The sequence below is a fragment of the Panthera leo genome, chromosome D3, assembly GCF_018350215.1.
Source record: "Panthera leo isolate Ple1 chromosome D3, P.leo_Ple1_pat1.1, whole genome shotgun sequence".
Classification (NCBI taxonomy): Eukaryota; Metazoa; Chordata; class Mammalia; order Carnivora; family Felidae; genus Panthera; species Panthera leo.
Genome location: NC_056690.1, coordinates 17,880,417 through 17,898,476, shown reverse-complemented (window position 1 = coordinate 17,898,476; position 18,060 = coordinate 17,880,417). Strand labels below are relative to the sequence as shown.

The 18,060-nt window shown below is 48.1% G+C and overlaps 1 protein-coding gene and 1 long non-coding RNA gene across 4 annotated transcripts in view; one reads left to right on the top strand and one right to left on the bottom strand.

Annotated features, from left to right (window-relative positions):
- Positions 1-828: 828 nt before the first annotated feature.
- Positions 829-15,782, bottom strand: LOC122203878. Of its 3 annotated transcripts, XR_006195375.1 has the most exons (6): positions 15,247-15,782; positions 10,078-10,211; positions 9,478-9,661; positions 7,508-7,685; positions 2,822-2,923; positions 829-1,357 (listed from the first exon to the last, which is right to left on the bottom strand). It is a non-coding gene; the product is annotated as an uncharacterized LOC122203878 (long non-coding RNA). The 3 variants fall into 3 exon arrangements; XR_006195373.1 differs by lacking the exon at positions 2,822-2,923 and having other exon boundaries at positions 15,247-15,776; XR_006195374.1 differs by lacking the exons at positions 2,822-2,923; positions 9,478-9,661 and having other exon boundaries at positions 15,247-15,770.
- The window catches only part of LOC122203877 (SV2 related protein), a 60,863-nt gene continuing 58,151 nt past the window's right edge, over positions 15,349-18,060 (top strand). Inside the window, exon 1 of the mRNA XM_042911055.1 lies at positions 15,349-15,535. Within this exon, the coding sequence (XP_042766989.1) occupies positions 15,349-15,535 (187 nt within the window). The remainder of the gene's footprint in view (positions 15,536-18,060) is intronic.

The window sequence follows — 18,060 nt, the reverse complement described above, 5'->3', positions numbered from 1 at the left end:
CCAAACAACCTCTGCTTTTCACCTGCTGTCCATTCAGGCGCAGCACCGTGTACAGGAGATTCAGGAGGCTGAGATTTTATATCCAGTTCTGCGTTATTGCGTGTCCTTGTGCGAGACTTTTCTGGGGCTCTCCTTTCTAGGATGATTTCTTGAAAGCAACTTTTGCAGACTACATTGGTTGATTGGGTGATTGACTGATTCACTCATTTCATTCATTTGGGCACCACCCTAGGTACAAGGGATTCTACGACTGAATAAGATAGACATGGCCCTTGCCATCAAGGAGGTGACAATCTAAAGCTGCAATGTCCGATATGGTAGTCACTAACCATATGTGGCTATTTACATTTAAACTTAAATTATGCAATTTGTACGTAAAATCATTTCTATAGTATAGTATATAGCATAAAATATAATTTGTAAATCAAATACGCGGAATTTGAAAAAGTCAGTGTCTCAGTTGCACCGATGACATTTCAACTGCTCAGTAGCTACATGTGGGGACCCCTGGGTGGCTTAGTCGGTTAAGCATCTGACTCTCGATTTCAGCTCAGGTCATGATCTCACAGACTGCATCCCTGCGTTGTCAAGCTGCATGATCAACAGCACAGAGCCTGCTTGGGATTCTCTCTCTCGCTCTCTTTCTGCCTCCCCCCACCTCAAAATAAATAAATTAAAAAAAAAATAGCTACATCTGGCTAGTAGCTACCATATTGGACAACACTGGTCTAGTGCTAGGAGAGGCAGACCTTGAACACATCTTGCACAGTAATTATGAGAATTGTCTTTTTTTTTAAATTTTTTAATGTTTATTTTATTTTTGAGAGACAGCGTGAGCAAGGGAGGGGCAGAGACGGGGCCCCTGCAGTGTGTGATAAGGAGTTGGAACTTCAGACTGTGTCTGCCCAGTTCACTTTCTTCCTCTCTCCTTTCTTACCAACTTTGTCTTCAAGATTAAACTCAAGTGCATTACCTCAATGAATCTTCCACTGACTTCTCCTGAGCTTCAGCAACAGCAGGGGTAAAAGTGTGGGCTGTGAGGTGGGCAGATGTGGGTTCGAACACCTGGGTGGCCTCGGGCCAGTGACTTCATCTCCCAAACGCTGGGTGTTCCTCCGTCAAGTCAGGAGAATGGCCGTATCTGCAGGGCAAGGCTGTTGTGAGTGAGAATCAGAACAGTCATCTCTGGGAAGCTCTTAGCTCAGTGCCTGGCTCCGAGTTAGGGCTCAGCGAATGGTGCTGGCGTTATCTGTCTTCCTTCACTCTAGATTTGTTTCCCTTATCCTCCAATATCACCTGGAAGCCATGGTCTCCTTTCTCAGAACACGAAGAAAATGCTCCCCAAAGGGGGAGATTCCTGGCCAAGGAGGAGAGACGGGAGTTCATTATCTACTCACTTCAGGCAAAAAGCAGAGAGTTGTTTTAATAGCCTAGGGATCCTCAAGGTCAACCCACCGAAACCTTTTAAAACCTCAAGTTCAAAGCTGCTCACACCCCATCATTTCAAACACATGCCAGCCTGCCTTACCTCTAGGGGATATGTGTTTCAGTGACTTAAAGGGGAACAATCTGGAGGCCAAAGAAAGAATGTCCCCTTGCAAAGAGGCCATTGCTTGGGTGATCTTAGGTTTTAGGGAGGATTGTCGCAGGGTCTGCTGGCCCGGAGAGTGGTACTCCAGCCCCTGTGAATCTCTTCTCCGTCTGTCTTAAAGAATTATGCAGATCTGACTGTGAATCACTGTGTGATCTTAGGCAGCGTATTTAGTTTCCTGAGACCTAAGGGGTTCCCCTGGCCACCTTGAGAGGCATTCTCAGCTTTAAGATTCTAAGCTCCCTAGATGGGTGCCTGGTACCATCCTGGCTTATGGAAATTATTCTGTGATAATTACTAATCATATCCCTTTCACTCTGTAGTACGTGGTTTCTCAACTTTGACATTGTTCACATTTCAGACCAGATGGTACCTGGTGGGGGGGGGGGGGGCGTGGCTATGCATTATAGGATGTTTAGCAGCATCCCTGGCCTCTACCCACTAGATGTCACAACCTGTCCCCCCAAGTTGTGACAATCAAAAACGTCTGCCGACATTGCCAGTGTCCCCTAAGAGACTAAACTGTGCCCCGATGAGAACCACTGCTCGAAAGTGTTTTAGTTTAGGTAATAAATTATTCAGTGTCGCATCTTTGGGTCTCTCTTCCAACCTCATTTCCTCTGACCTTAGTCCTGTCAGGACCCTAGTACGTGCTCTTTATGCGCCTCCTTCCACCCTTGGTATACTGTTGGTAAAAAAAACCATGAGGTCCATAAGGACAAGAGCTCCGTCTGACACACAGAAGGTCCTTACAGCATGCTTGCTGGGTGAATGCATGAGTCAGTTACAAAGACAAACTACTTGGAAAGGTGTAGCACAGCTCTCTGCTCCCTGCCCCCCCTCCACTGAGGCCATGGCACAGAATGAGCAAGTGTGGGGGCTCTCGACTCAAGCAGACCTGGATCCAAATCCTGACTTTCCTGCTAAACTGGAAGGCCATCTTTTCTTCTCCAGGCCCCAGTTTCGAGTGCTTGGTACAGCTACCTGCACAGAGTAAGGGCTAAATAAATGTTAACCGTTGTTTATTTGTGATCGTGGCCTTTTGTCCAGAATATAAGCTAGTGGTCCACTACCCAGGGAACAAAGTCAATGCTATTCAGGTCGATGGAGGTGGTAGGAAAATACAGAGAACTAAAATCCACGGAGAACTAAGCTTTCTTCTAATTATGGACGTCTAGAGATTCTGGAATGGAAGGGATCTTAAAGGCCATTGCATCCAACCCCTCATACCTTATCGCCCCAACCCAGGGCAGGAGGGCATCGAGCGGTGGCTTTCGAACATCTGTGGCCACCCTCAGTGGGTTATTAAAATTCAGATGCCTGGGCTCTACCCTGCAGAGATGCACAAACCTTAAATCAGGAGAATGGCCCAGGAATTGGCATTTTAATCAGCTCCCTAGGGGTGTTCTTGGCCACAGAGAAGCATCGGCTAATTGGTTAAGACTGTGGGCTGTGGAACTTCTCCGGCCAGGGACTGTAGTACACTATATTCTCTCTAGGGATCCTGAGCCAATTGATGTGATGTCCCCGAGCTTCTATTTACTTGGCTATAAACTGGGCATATTACTAACACCTCCTTCCCAGGGTTGTTGAAGAGATTATAGAAGATTGTAAGTATATATAGCATTTAGGTGTGCTGAAATGCTGCGTGTTAAATATCATTACCCTTAGGTCCACTCGTGGATACCCACCCACCTCTCCTAGACCGTCTCTCATAAAGGAGAGGCCCACTGCCTTCGAAAGCAGCCTTTTTCATCTCTGGACTTCTTGGCCTAAGAAGGCTCCCCATGCTGTGCTGAAATCTGCTTCCCTCCCCTCTATCCCCAGAAGCTCAAGCTCTGGTCTCAGGGTCCGAGTTGAACAAGTACCATCTTTCACGTGCCTAAATTTGAAATATTTGAAGACAGAGGTCCAGCTCCTGAGAAGACGCTTCCCGAATCGCACGGCTCAGGGAGTGCCCAGGTCTTATCTCGAAGGGAAACAAAAAGCGAGTCCATTTTTAAATAACCTCGGCAATCTCCATTGCACTGGGCCCACGGTATCGAATCCCATTGGCCAATAGGTCTCAGATTCCTAAGAAGCCCCAACGCCACGCCGCTGAGCACGTGGGACAAAACCGAGGGATGCTGGTCCTCAGCGCTGACCGACTGAGTTCCCCAAACGAGTGGACACTTGTTATGCCTTGTAGACGGGTCTCTCAGGGAAGGGGTCTTCCTCTACTCATCGGTGGGGGGTGGGTAGGGAGGACAAATAACAAAAGCTTCACCCCCACCCCCTTCCCCGGTTTAGTCCCCCTAATCCAAGCCACCATCACCTCTCACACAGCCAACTGGACAGCCACCTCCCTGGTCTCCCTGCTTCCTTCCTTGCCATCTTTCTGTGTTAAACATGCCTCTTATTTTCTATATTCTAGTGTTTTGGCATCTTGGGGCCTTGCTGATCCTGGAGGGATTGTCCCTTCCGGAATTAACTAGTCATGATTCATCTGCCAGTGCACTTTTCGTACACAAGGTAACCAACCCAGAGCCACTATCCACCTGTCCTAATCACCCCAAGGCCAAGTACCAGGCACCCCTGTGCCCCAGAACCTGCTGAGATTATCCACACTGAAATTACTCAAACCTCAGCCTGCCTACCCGGACTCGCCTACTCCTTCCTGTGGAAACCAGGATAAGGGCTCTTGCCCACCTTTCCCCCTCACCCTCCCTGCCTTTTTACCAACTCAGGTGCGTCCCCATATGGCGCCTGAGGTGTGGCAGGCTCTTCTTGTGATTTGGGAGAACAGAGTGTATTCTTTACCAACAGTTGTCTCCTGGTCCGTCGGTCTTGCTCTCCCTCAATAATATTATAACCTGTATTTTAAACCACCCTCCACAATCTGTTCTTCCTCTTGTGGAAACATGTGCCTGAGTGATCTTCTCAAACTCAACTTCTCAAACTCAACTCTGATCATCTTCCACTCTCTTGCCTGCTTGAAACCTTTCAATGGCATCCCCTGGGTCTTGGGATAATGTGGAAAGTCCTCACTGTGGTGTCCAACGCTTTGCATGACCCAGCCTGTCTCTGTGACCTCCATGCCTTGGCCCTGCCTCTGGGCCTTTGCACCAGCCATTCTCCCTGCCCTCTCTCCAACTGTGCCCAACTCTCCTTGCCCTCTTGATCTCAGCCTCCTTAGGGAGGTCTACTCTGACTCCTCCTTCTGCCAATTCTTTACCTTCCCACTCCTTTCCTTTCCTTCTCAAGATCCATTCATTGGCAAATGTATTATAATTTCTTCGCTTACCATCTCCCCAACTAGAGCACCCACCCACCAACTAGAGCATGAGGGCAGGGACCACATCTATTTTGTGCCTTTGGCATCCCGGCACCCAGCACACCGTCAGCACTCAGTAAACACCGAAATTACCGAATGATTGTGCCGGGCTGTGCAAGACACTCTTGTCTATATTGACTCCTTTCATCTCCTTGGCAACCCTGTGAGGTGGGAATTACCATCTCCATCCAATCAGGGAGGCAACCAAGACTCAGAGAGGTAAAGTAACCTCCCTAGGGTCACACAGCAACTAAGTGGCATGGACAAGGAATCCAAACACAGGTCAGTCTGCTTGCCGGAGTTGGGCTCCCTTCTTCCCTAGGACAGACCATGTCTCTTCATGACGGGACACTATCTGCCACCCTGTGAAAATCACAGTGAGGTGTAAGCTTCCTTTTCAGTCTGGTAGATTCGCTAACTCAGGGGATAAAAGCCCAGAAGCTCAGATGAAAAGAGAAAAAACTTCCGTATCTGAAATACCCTAACCAAGGCTCAGACCCTAATTTAAGGAACTAGAGTGAATTACATGATGGTACAAATAAGATTTTTGACAGCCATTTCCTCAAGTTCTTCTCTTCTTTAAATAGCAAAATTATGTGAAATAAATGTTCCCTGCTATTTTGGTAAATTACATGCTGAATATACACAACAAATGCCAAGAAATTTTGTAAGCCAACCTGTTTCCAAGCCCTCATACATTTAACATATGTCATTGCAATTTTCTTTATCTTTCCTATCACATTTCCCCCCTTGGGAAGTCTTGACTCAGAGAGTTGATAAATACTTTCAGGAACCCGACCGAGTCGAAATGTAGTCTGGTTTTCTGAGAGTCATTTAGTGTCAAAGGTCTCTCTTTATGTCTGTCTTAAAACAAGTTTTCATAAAGAAAGATGCGCTGGCTTCTTGGGGTTTGCCGGAGTGGGAATGTGAGCAGATCCTTGTTTAAACCTGCGGGGAGCTAAGTCACTTTCTCAAGGTCATATTTCACAAGGGTCAGTGTCCTCTGAGCTCAGGCAGAAAGGCGATCCGAGCGGGACCAGGTGGAGGGAAGGTGGCATTTACTCAATGCCCGTGATTTTCCCGTTCCTTCGTCAAGCTCAGTTAACCTCTATAGCGGTCCTGCAAGCTCCTTGTCATTCCCATTCCACAGATGAAAGTGTCTGCACCGTGCTTAGCAGGTGCCACATTATCAACAAGAGCTCTGGAAAGAGTTGCTGTTGTTACTTATATGACAAAAGCAATAGATGTGCAGGTTTAAAATTGCAAACGTTAGAAAGGTCCAAAATGAAAAGTAGAAAAATGTCCTTCCCATCCAGAAAGTCCCCATTTCCGTGCAGTCCTTCTTCCCAGAAGAAACCAGTCTGTGATTTCTTATGTATCCTTCCAGAACGCCCAGCACAGTGGAAGAATACTCTATAGCATCGTTTGTCCAACAAAGGTGCACACAAATTATCTGGGGACCTGGCTAAAATGCAGATAGATGCTGATTCAGTAGCTCTGGGTCAGGGCCTGAGACTCTGAATTTCTAACAAGCCTCTAGGGGATGCTGGGGCCCCTGGTTCAAGACCACACTTAAATCTTAGTAGCAAAGAACCTAGATCACGTAACCATATTCTAGCATATTTAATAACGAACTCTGACAATCTTCCTGTTGGCTCTTAGAGATCAACGTGTGTGTGTGTGTGTGTGTGTGTGTGTGTGTGTGTGTGTGCGTGTGTGGGTGTGTGTTTCTTACGGCAAAATATACGTAAGATAAAATTTACCATTTGGACAATTTTAAGCATATGGTTAGCGGCCTTAAGTACCTTCACGCTGTTATGCAACCAACACTGCCATCGTTTCCAGAACTTTTTCATCTTCCCCAGCTGAAACTCTGTCCCTATTAAACACCAAATCCCCCTTCCCCCCAGCCCCTGGCAACTGCTATCCTACCTTCTGTCCCTGTGAATTTGACCATTCTAGGCCCCCTCGTATAGGCACACTCATACAATATTTGTCTTTTCACGCCAGACTTATTTCATTTAGCATAATATCTTCAAAGTTCATCCATGTTGTAGCGTGTCAGAATTTTCTCCTTTTTAACGGCTGAATAATATTCCACTGTATGTCCAGACCACACTCTGTTGATCTGTTCGTCCACTGATGGACCCTTGGATGGTTGAGAGATTATGATAGGGATCAACAAACAGAATTTTTTAAACATTCTCTTAAGTGGAGGCACCATAATCTATGTAATTACTCCCCTCCTGATGATTACTGCACACAGCATGCCAGCACCAGAAGAGAATATAGCAGAGCGGCTGGGAGTGGGGACTCTGAAGTCAGATGGCTTTACCATCTGACCTTCGTGCAGCTCCTGGCCCCTCTGGGCTTCACTGTCCTCATCTGTGAAATGGGGTTAGTGACGGTGAAAAGTACATAAGGTAATCAGTGTAGAGCACAGGTATGGCACCCGATACCCGGCAGGCTAACAACCCTTATCAGCTGTTGTTTGTATCGTAAGCCATTGCCTTCTCACGTCTGTCCCTGCAACAAACTGCCAGCAGCATAATTCTGTGTGGGAGCACAGAGCACTGAACATTTTGAAAGCTATCACAGAGTACCTTCCCCAGAGTTGCAGTGGTCCCTTTAGTCACAGAAAGAAGTGTGGAGCCCTTGGATGGTCCTTGAGGAGAGGATACGATACAAGCAGGATCCCGAGGAGATTGTCGGGCTTCATGGTCATTCCCTCTGCGATGTTACCTCGGAGTCAAGGGTGATCCATTCATCTTCCCTTCATCCCTGAAAATGAGGTGATGGCACATGTAAATGTCCATTTCCTTCTCGGGGAACCTGGGTGGCTCAGTCGGTTGAGCGTCCGCCTTCAGCTCAGGTCATGATCTCACGGTCTCTGAGTTCGAGCCCCGGTTCGGGTCGCACTCTGTGCTGACAGCTCATAGCCTGGAGTCTGCTTTGGATTCTGTGCCTCCCTCTCTCTCTGCCCCTCCCCCGCTCACGCTCTGTCTCTCAAAAAGAAATAAACATTAAAAAAAATGTTTTAAATGTCCATTTCTTTCCCTTTTCTAATACTTCTCTATATTTCTATCTTCCATGAATACCTAGGGGACTGTTTATGTTTCTGATGTGGGGGTTGCTTCTTAGGGACAGGAAGTCCCACTTATTTGAAATTCCTTCCCATTTAATACCACCCCTTACTCAGAGGGTTGCAGAGTTGAAATGTTACCCCCGCACACGTCCCTAGCTAGCCTTTCAAAGTTTTTTTTTTTTTTTTAAGTTTATTTATTTTTGTTAGAGAGACAGAGTGTGAGAGGACGAGGGGCAGAGAGAGAGGGAGACATAGAATCTAAAGAAGGCTCCAGCTGTGAGCTCTCAGCACAGCCCGATGCGGGTCTTGAACCCACAAACGGTGAGATCATGACCTGAGCTGAAGTCAGACACTTAACCGATTAAGCCTCCCAGGTGCCCCCAAGGCATTAAAAAAAAGTTATTTATTTTGAGAGAGAGACAGAGAGAGAGCACAAGCAGGGGAGAGTCAGAGAGAGAGAGAGAGGGAGAGAGAGAATCCTAAGCAGGCTCCGAGCTGTCAGCATGGAGCCTGACACGGGGCTCGAACTCACAAACCGTGAGATCATGACCTGAGCCAACGTCAAGAGTCCAACAGTTAACCTACTGAGCCACCCAGCCACCCCTCACGGCACTTATCTGTAGCGTTTCTCACAATGTGCAAGACAGCTACGTGTGGGCACACACACCTTTTTCAATGCCCGCCTCCCTCCCCAGCAGCAGACCATGAGCCCAGCAGGAAGGAACCTCAGTGTGCCTGGCTCGCCCTTGAAACCCCAGTAGTACTTTTGGACTGGCTATGAGGCAGGTGCTCAATAAATATTTGTTGAATAAATGAACAAATGGATTCCAGTAACATCGATGGCAGTATTAAAGATTGAGGGGGTTGGTTTCTTTTGATGGTGAAATACACAAACAAAATTTATCGTTTTAATTATTTGTGAGTGTACATACACTCGCCTTGTTGGGCAACCACACCGTCCTCCGTCTCTGGGACTATTTCGTCTTCTCAAAATGCAACTCTGACCCCCTTAAACGCGAGCCTTCCATTCCTTCCCGGCCCCGCCCCCACCACCCCTGGCGATTGCTGTTCTCCTTTGTCTCTGTGAAATTGATTTCTCCAAGCATCTCGAAAGTCGAATCACACAATATTTGTCCTTTTGCGACCGGTTTGTTTCACTTAGCATGGTGTTTTCAAGGTTCGTCCGTGTTGTAGCATGGATCAACGCTTCACTCCTTTATAAGACTGAATAGTATTCCATTGTGTGGCTAGGACCCCGTTTTGTTTATCCATTCATTCATCAGCTGGGAGACACTTGGGTCGCTCCCACCTTTTTGGGCTCTCATGACTCATGCGGCAGTGAACTTGGCGTATATTCACAATGGCACGCAAGAGTCACCTCTATCTGGTTCCAGGGAATTTCCACCGTCTCAAAAGGAAACCCGGTACCATCAGGCAGCCACTCCCCCTTCCCCCACCACTCCCAGACCCCGGTGAGCGCTAATCCACCTTCTGTCTCCATGCACTGGTCCATTCTGGATACTTCACGTAAATGGAATCATACAACATGCGGACTTTTGCGTCTGGCTTCCTTCGCCCAGCTTCACGTTTCAACGTCCATCTGAGTTGTGGCAGGTGTTGGTGATTTGAGGACTCTTACGCAGCGGTGGGCTATCGACCTCTCAAACCAGCCCTAAGAGCAGATTGTTCAACGTTCAGAACATTTTGGAGCCTGTTATTTCACCATCGGCAGGTTGAACTTGGTCGCATATACACCCTGGATATCGTCACATGCTACACATCCTTATGGCCTGAGGGGTTTTAGCTGAGATTCAGTCTATGGGCACGCCACTGGCCTGAGAACAATCCCGTGGTCTCCCTCAGCATGCCCCCCAAAGCTACCCCCAAAGAAATGCCTGGTCAGAAGAAAACAGTGTTCTTGCTGCTTCAGCAAAGCCCCAGACCCCAGCTTCTAACCAGATTTCCGGGCCCAAGGCCTTTGCTCCCAGGGGACACCTGCCTCCCGGCTCCAGGCAGGGGCATCTATCTGTCCTGTATCACAGGGGTCCTGGGCCTCTCGGACGAGGTAGAGGGGCTGCAGACACCCACCTCCGCCGACAGAGTAGGGGCTCCGATCCTCGGCACGACTGCTTCCTGATCGGTACGGGGCAGGCGCGCAGCAGAATCGTTTGTTTGGCTCCGTGGCACGAAATCAGTCCACACATCAGCAACGGCAGCACCACCTGGGAACGTGTCAGAAATGCAAAATCTCAGTTCCCAGCCGAGACCTTCTGAATCAGACCCTCTGGCCGTGGGGCCCCAGCCATCAGGGTTGTGACCAGCCCTGTAGGGGTTCAAAGACTCCAGCTAAAACGCCCTGCAGCAGTGTGATGACCTGGGAAGTGGTCAGCCAGGCTGGAATAGAGCTGTGCCTTCTGATTCCCGCTCTAGAACACATCGTTTCCCACTGCCTGGCAAGTCTCCTACATGTAGGCCAGCTCAGTTCAGGCATCACCTTCCTTCCCCAGACGCCTTCTCTCTGGGGAGAGAAACTGATGCCCAGTGATTAGGACCTAGGGCTCTAATACCAACGCCAACCCGGCTGAGGCCTCAGCTCCTTCAAGCTGTGTGACTTTGGATGAGTGCCTTCACCTCTCTGGGCATCGGTTTCCTCATCCGTGATGTGGGGATAATAGCGGTACCTAATTCATAGGCTAATGGTCAGGGTAACAGGCGAGAATGTAAAAGGCTTATAGCATAGCTCTTAGCACATAGCAAGTGCTCAGTAAAAACAGCTCTGTGGTTTGAGAACTAGTATCTAAGAAGCTTGAGGGAGGGGAATTCGAGGTGTGCACAGTGCTTTAAATTTGTTTGCACAATAACTCTGAAGGGGCTTATTTGTAGCAGATACCATTGGTGCCGGTCCCAGATCCCCTCTACCAGGCTGGTGAATCTCCCAGGTGCCATTAGGTTTGGCTGCTTATAGCTCCCAGCTGTGGTCCGCTCTGAAGAGTGCCCTCAGCTGAGGGGAGCCTCCTCACCTGGGGACACCTAGGAGGCTATGCCCTCCGCCCCTGCGGTGACGTGCCAATGACTGACGCGAGCCCAGCCCCCAGACCTCTGGGTGGGACCATCCCGGTGGCATAATTCCCACTCCAGAGCTCCCCAATGGATCAGATTTCAGCAAAAACCACATCCCTGCCTTGTCCTGCCTCCCTCACTTCCCAGTGGAAGTACTTCCTTAACAAATCATCGCGCAAGAATCCCCAGCTCATTTTTGCAGCGATCGAAGAATTCATCATGAAATTCATCCGGAATCCCGTGGAACCCAGAACGGCCAAAACAATTTTGAAAACGAAGAACAGAATTGGAGGTCTCACACTTCCTGATTTCAAACCTCACTACAAAGCGACAGCGACGAAAACAACGTGGTACTGACCTAAGGAAAGACATATAGACGAAGGGAATGGAGTAGAGAGCTCAGAAGTGAACCCTCATGTGTAACGGTCAAGTGATTTTTGACGAGATCATTCAATGGGGTGAAGGGCAGTCCTCTCAAACAATGGTGCTGGGAAAACTGGATGTCCACATGCAAAATAAAAGCCGGACCCCCACCTTATGGCATATACAAATATCAATTCAAAACGGATCAAAGATCTAACCCTATAAAAAGCTCTTAGACGAAAATATAAGGAAAAAGATTCATGGCATTGGAACTGGCTGGACCATATCACAATTAAAAACTTGTGTACATCCAAGGACACAATCAACAGAGTTGAAAAGGCCACCTGTGTAAAGGGAGAAACTATCTGTAAATCATATATCTGATAAAGCATTGATATCCAGAATATATTCCCAATACACCTGATTTAAAAATGGACAAGAGCCTTGAACATGTTTTCAAAGATATACACATGGCCAACAAATCGGTGCTCAATTTTAGGGAAATTCAAATCCAAACCACAACCAGATACCATTCCACACCCATTAGGCTGGCTTTTATTTAAAAAAAAAAAAGAAAAGAAAAGAAAAAAGAAATAGTTAAGTATTGGCAAGGATGTAGAAAATTGGAACATTTGTGCATTGATGATGGAAATATAAACTGGTATAGCTGCTGTGGAAAACTATATGCAGGTTTCTCAGAAAATTAAACATAAGATTACCCTATGGTCCAGCAATCCCACTTCTGGGGATAGAACTAAAAGAAGGGAAAGCTGGGACTCAGATACACACACACCCACGGTCCCAGCAGCGTTATTCACAACAGCCCGAAGGTGGAACCACCCAAGCGTCCATGATGGGCGGATAAAAAAAATTGTGGTATGTCCATACCATGGAATATTATTTACCCTAAAAAAGGAAGGGCATTCTGGCACGTGCTACGACGCGAATGAACCCCGAGGACATGATTCTGAGTGAAAGAAGCCGGTCACAAAAAGCACAAATACCGGACGATTCCACTCACGTGAGGCACGTAGAAAAATTCAATTCATAGAGACAGAATGTGGGACGGTGGGTGTCAGGGACTGGAGGGAGAGGGGAACAGGGAGTTAGTGTTTAGTGGGTAGAGTTCCAGACCGGGAAGAGGAAGAGCCCTGGAGATTCACGGTGGTGATGGTGGGACAACAATGTGAATGGACTTAATGCCATACGATTGTACACTTACACGTGGTTAAATGGCAAATTTTATTTTATGTGTGTTTTACCGCAATCGAAAAAGAAGAGAATCCCACCATAGGCTCTGTGTCTCAGGCATCCGGCTCATGACGCAATTATCACACCCAATTTATAGAGGAGGTAAACTGAGGCTCAGAGTGACTGTTATATCTTATCGGCCGGGGATGATAAGAGTCACTGCCATTCAGGGTTTTGTGAGGATTAAATCAACTAATGACGTGTGTAAAGACCCCTGATCAAGGAAGAGAGTTACCTAGGAAGATGTGGGAGAAGGAAATCAGAAAGGAGTCACGGCAGCTTCCACTGAATTATGGCCAAACGTTGGCAATCTTGTCGTGCAACCTGACAGTAATGTTCGGTCCTTAAGCTGGACAGCGGAGCAAAAATATTTCTGTCATTGTTACCTATACACTTGCATATGTTTTAAATATTTCAACATAAATTTTTTATGGAACGAACGTCAGAGTAGGTAGGGAGCAATAGAAGGGTTTGGAGAGAGAGCATCCCGTCTTTGGCCGGGAATGCAAGGTTTTGATCTGACAGAAATGGGGTTGAACCTTGGCTCTGTGTCACTTTAGCCATGGCTGTGAGCGAGTCACGTGACTTCTGGGGCCACAGTTTCCTGGTCTAGTAAAGGGCTGGTAAGGATCCCAACCGCGACCGTTGTGCGGATCCGAGCGCTTGGAAAACAACACCCAGAATGAGGCACGGAACGTAAGCTCGGTGCTGCCAGCCGGGGGTGGTGATGCTAGACGGGATGGAGTGAGAGCTCCAGGCTTCAGTCAGACCAGACCAGCCTGCAAACCCTGTGTTCTAGGTCCGCCCCAGGCGAGCCTCACAGCTCAAGCTTTCCAAGCCCAGCCTTGTCCGTGAGTGGTGTTTCAGGTATTTGCAAACTCGCTGTGATTTCATCTGCTTTTTCTCTTCTCCAACTTCGTAAGCAGGACGTGTTCCCCCTGCTTCTATGCCAGAGCACCAGTTATTCTCGGTGAAATACAGGGGATCGTGCGACAATTAATAATGATAATAGTAACAGCATGTTTTACTTAGATATTTCTTCTTTTCTACCTCTTTATTTTTTTTTTTAATGTTTATCTTTATTTTTGAGACAGAGAGAGATGGAGCATGAGCGGGGGAGGGGCAGAGAGAGAGAGAGGGAGACACAGAATCCGAAGCAGGCTCCAGGCTCTGAGCTGTCAGCACAGAGCTCGACGCGGGGCTCGAACTCACAGACCACAAGATAGTGACCTGAGCCAAGTCGGACGCTCAACTGACTGAGCCACCCAGGCGCCCCTCTACCTCTTTATTTTTTTAAGTTTATTATTTATTTTGAGAGACAGAGAGAGAGAGAGAGAGAGAGAGAACCAATGGGGGAGGGCAGAGAGGGGGGGACAGAGGAGCTGAAGAGGGCTCTCTGCTGTCAGCACAGAGCCCGATGTGGGGCTCAAACTCGTGAACCATGAGATCGCGACCCGAGCCGAAGTCAGATGCTTAACCCACTGAGCCACCCAGGCGCCCCTCCTTTTTCAGCTTTTTAAAGCATTGCCCAAATTTGCCCTCTAGGCCTTCATGCTCATGACTTTCCAGACTTCTTTTTTCAAAGCCCTAAGAGCAACGGGCATTACTCATTCAACATCGCTCTCTCCCGTGACCCTTGGCTGGGACGCCTCTGTTCTGTCCCCACCGTGACCCCAAAACCCACCACAGGGCTGGCGGACAGTAGGAGTTTTGTGTTTGGGAGTGAGGGAGATGGAAGGACACAGGTAATTTTACTGCTGAGCCCCAGATGAAGAGATCGCCGCTCAGAGAAACCAAGACTTTTCCAGAGTAACAAGAAATAGTATCATTTGAAGGAATGTATTGCAGAGCGGAGTCCGTGGGTCTCAAACGCGAAAGTCTACAAGCCCAGCCAAAAGGGACAAGTGCCAAGTAAGAGGAACAGAGAACGGGTACACGTGGCAAAAGACCCTCCAGGCTGGAGGTAATTTGGAGAGGAAAGGACTGTGATCAACCATGGAGTGTGGGTCCCATCTACGGGGAGCCCACTACCCAGATTGAGCCACATGGCTCCCTTACAGGAAGATGAGCCCCAGGTGACCAGTGCTCCACTCTTTTTTTTACCTAATCTCTCCACCCAACATGAGGCTCGAGCCCACAACCCCAAGATCAAGAGTCCCATGCTCCACTGACTGAGCCAGCCAACTGCCCCAGATACTCTACTTTTTGAAGGGACATGAAGAATCTGGCTTTCTACAGTACTTCTCCCAATTAAAAAACTTGGGCATCCACTTTAACTATAAAAAAAAGACTGTAAGGGGAACTTTTTTGTGGACATAATGTCACCCCTTAGGTGACCACAAATTGTTACCCCTGACACAGAGAGAGGAGTCTAAATTCCGAAACACGTGTGATTCCAAACAGTATTTACATCTACAGCAAAGATATCCTCTTTCACATAGCCTAGCTCGTGTATAGGGTCCCCCTGGAGTTGTGCAGTGCCCAACCTGTACAAATGTACGTGGCAGCCCTGATACATTAACTCTTAAAGCTGTCACACACACACCCCCACCAGTCCAACTCAATGGAAATGCCACCCCCTACCTGCACATCCATTCGATTCTCCGGACCATGAGAAAAAGCCTTTCACCTGTCTTGGGCACAAGAGCTGTTCAGCAAGGGCATTGAAGGGAAGTTCTAGCCATCATGACCAGATTTGCTCTGTTCTCTAGGGTGGTGAAATTCCGTCGCACGGGCGAGAGTGCCAGGTCAGAGGATGACACGGCTTCGGGAGAGCATGAGGTCCAGATTGAAGGGGTCCGCACGGGCCTAGAGGCTGTCGAGCTGGACGATGGGGCAGCTGTGCCCAAGGAGTTTGCCAATCCCACTGACGGTGAGGGGGCTCTGCATTTGGGATGTCAGCCTGGGCCACAGCCAGGGGCTCTGAGGTGCCAGCGTTACCTCCCCAGATAGCACTCTCAGAGGTATCTAGGGAAGGGACAGTTAGGAGGGCCCAGAGGGCCCAGAGGTGACACTGGGAGTGTGGGCAGGCCTCCATGGCTGACTCCAGCAGATAAGGTTACATCACAACCCCTGCCAGTCTGCTTCATTGCACAACACTCAGCTGAGGACAGCAGCGACGATGATGATGATGGTGATGGTGGTGATGCTAGTGGTGATGGTGATGATAGTGTAATGACGGTGGTGAGGTGACAGTGATGATGATGGTGAGGAGGAGGAGGGGGAGGGGGAGAATGATGAAGAGGAAGAGGATTCTGATGATGATGGCAATGATGATGATGGTGGTGATGATGGTGATGGTGATGATGTTGATGAAGATGGTGATGATGGTGATGATGGTGGTGATGATGTTGATGATGATGGTGATGATGGTGATGATGGTGATGATGGTGGTGATGATGTTGGTGATGTTGGTGATGATGGTGGTGATGGTGATGGTGGTGATGATGGTGGTGATGGTGATGATGGTGATGATGGTGATGGTGATGGTGGTGATGATGGTGGTGATGGTGGTGATGATGGTGGTGATGATGGTGGTGATGATGTTGGTGATGGTGGTAATGGTGATGATGGTGATAATGTTGGTGGTGATAGTGATGATAGTGTAATGATGGTGGTGAAGTGACGGTGATTATGATGGTGAGGAGGAGGATGATAATGGTAGGAAGAGGATGATGATGGTGAGGAGGAGGAGGATGATAGTGATGATGGCAAATGATGGTGATGGTGACAACGGTGATGGTGGTGGTGATGAAGAGGATGGTGATGATGGTGGTAATGATGGTGATGATGGTGGTGATGATGGTGATGATGGTGATGATGGTGGTGATGATGGTGGTGATGGTGGTGGTGATGGTGGTGATGATGGTGATGATGGTGATGGTGATGATGGTGATGGTGATGATGTTGATGATGATGGTGATGATGGTGGTGATGGTGGTGATGGTGGTGATGATGGTGGTGATGATGGTGGTGATGGTGGTGATGGTGATAATGTTGGTGGTGACAGTGATGATAGTGTAATGATGGTGGTGAGGTGACGGTGATGATGATGGTGAGGAGGAGGATGATAATGGTAGGAAGAGGATGATGATGGTGAGGAGGAGGAGGATGATAGTGATGATGGCAAATGATGGTGATGGTGACAACGGTGATGGTGGTGGTGATGAAGAGGATGGTGATGATGGTGGTAATGATGGTGATGATGGTGGTGATGATGGTGATGATGGTGATGATGGTGATGATGGTGGTGATGATGGTGGTGATGATGGTGGTGATGATGGTGATGATGGTGATGGTGGTGATGATGGTGATGGTGATGATGTTGATGATGATGGTGATGATGGTGGTGATGGTGGTGATGGTGGTGATGATGGTGATGGTGATGGGGGTGATGATGGCAGTGATGGTGGTAATAGTGATGATGGTGATAATGTTGGTGGTGATAGTGATGATAGTGTAATGATGGTGGTGAGGTGACGGTGATGATGATGGTGAGGAGGAGGATGATAATGGTAGGAAGAGGATGATGATGGTGAGGAGGAGGAGGATGATAGTGATGATGGCAAATGATGGTGATGGTGACAACGGTGATGGTGGTGGTGATGAAGAGGATGGTGATGATGGTGGTAATGATGGTGATGATGGTGGTGATGATGGTGATGATGGTGATGGTGATGATGATGGTGAAGAGGAGGATGATAATGGTAGGAAGAGGATGATGATGGTGAGGAGGAGGAGGATGATAGTGATGATGGCAAATGATGGTGATGGTGACAACGGTGATGGTGGTGGTGACAAAGAGGATGGTGATGATGGTGGTAATGATGGTGATGATGGTGATGATGTTGGTGACAATGGTGGTGATGATGGTGGTGATGATGGTGATGGTGATGGTGGTGATGATGGTGGTGATGATGGTGATGGTGATGGTGGTGATGATGGTGGTGATGATGGTGATGGTGATGATGGTGGTGATGATGGTGGTGATGATGGTGATGGTGGTGATGGTGGGGATGATGGTGGTGATGGTGGTGATGATGATGGTGATGATGGTGATGGTGATGGTGGTGATGATGGTGGTGACGATGGTGGTGATGGTGGTAATGGTGATGATGGTGATAATGTTGGTGATAGTGATGATAGTGTAATGATGGTGGTGAAGTGATGGTGATGATGATGGTGAAGAGGAGGGTGATAATGGTAGGAAGAGGATGATGATGGTGAGGAGGAGGAGGATGATAGTGATGATGGCAAATGATGGTGATGGTGACAACAGTGATGGCGGTGGTGATGAAGAGGATGGTGACGATGGTAGTAGTGATGGTGATGGTGATGATGGTGGTGATGACAGTGATGGTGATGATGTGGTGGTGATGGTGATAGTGAGGATTATGG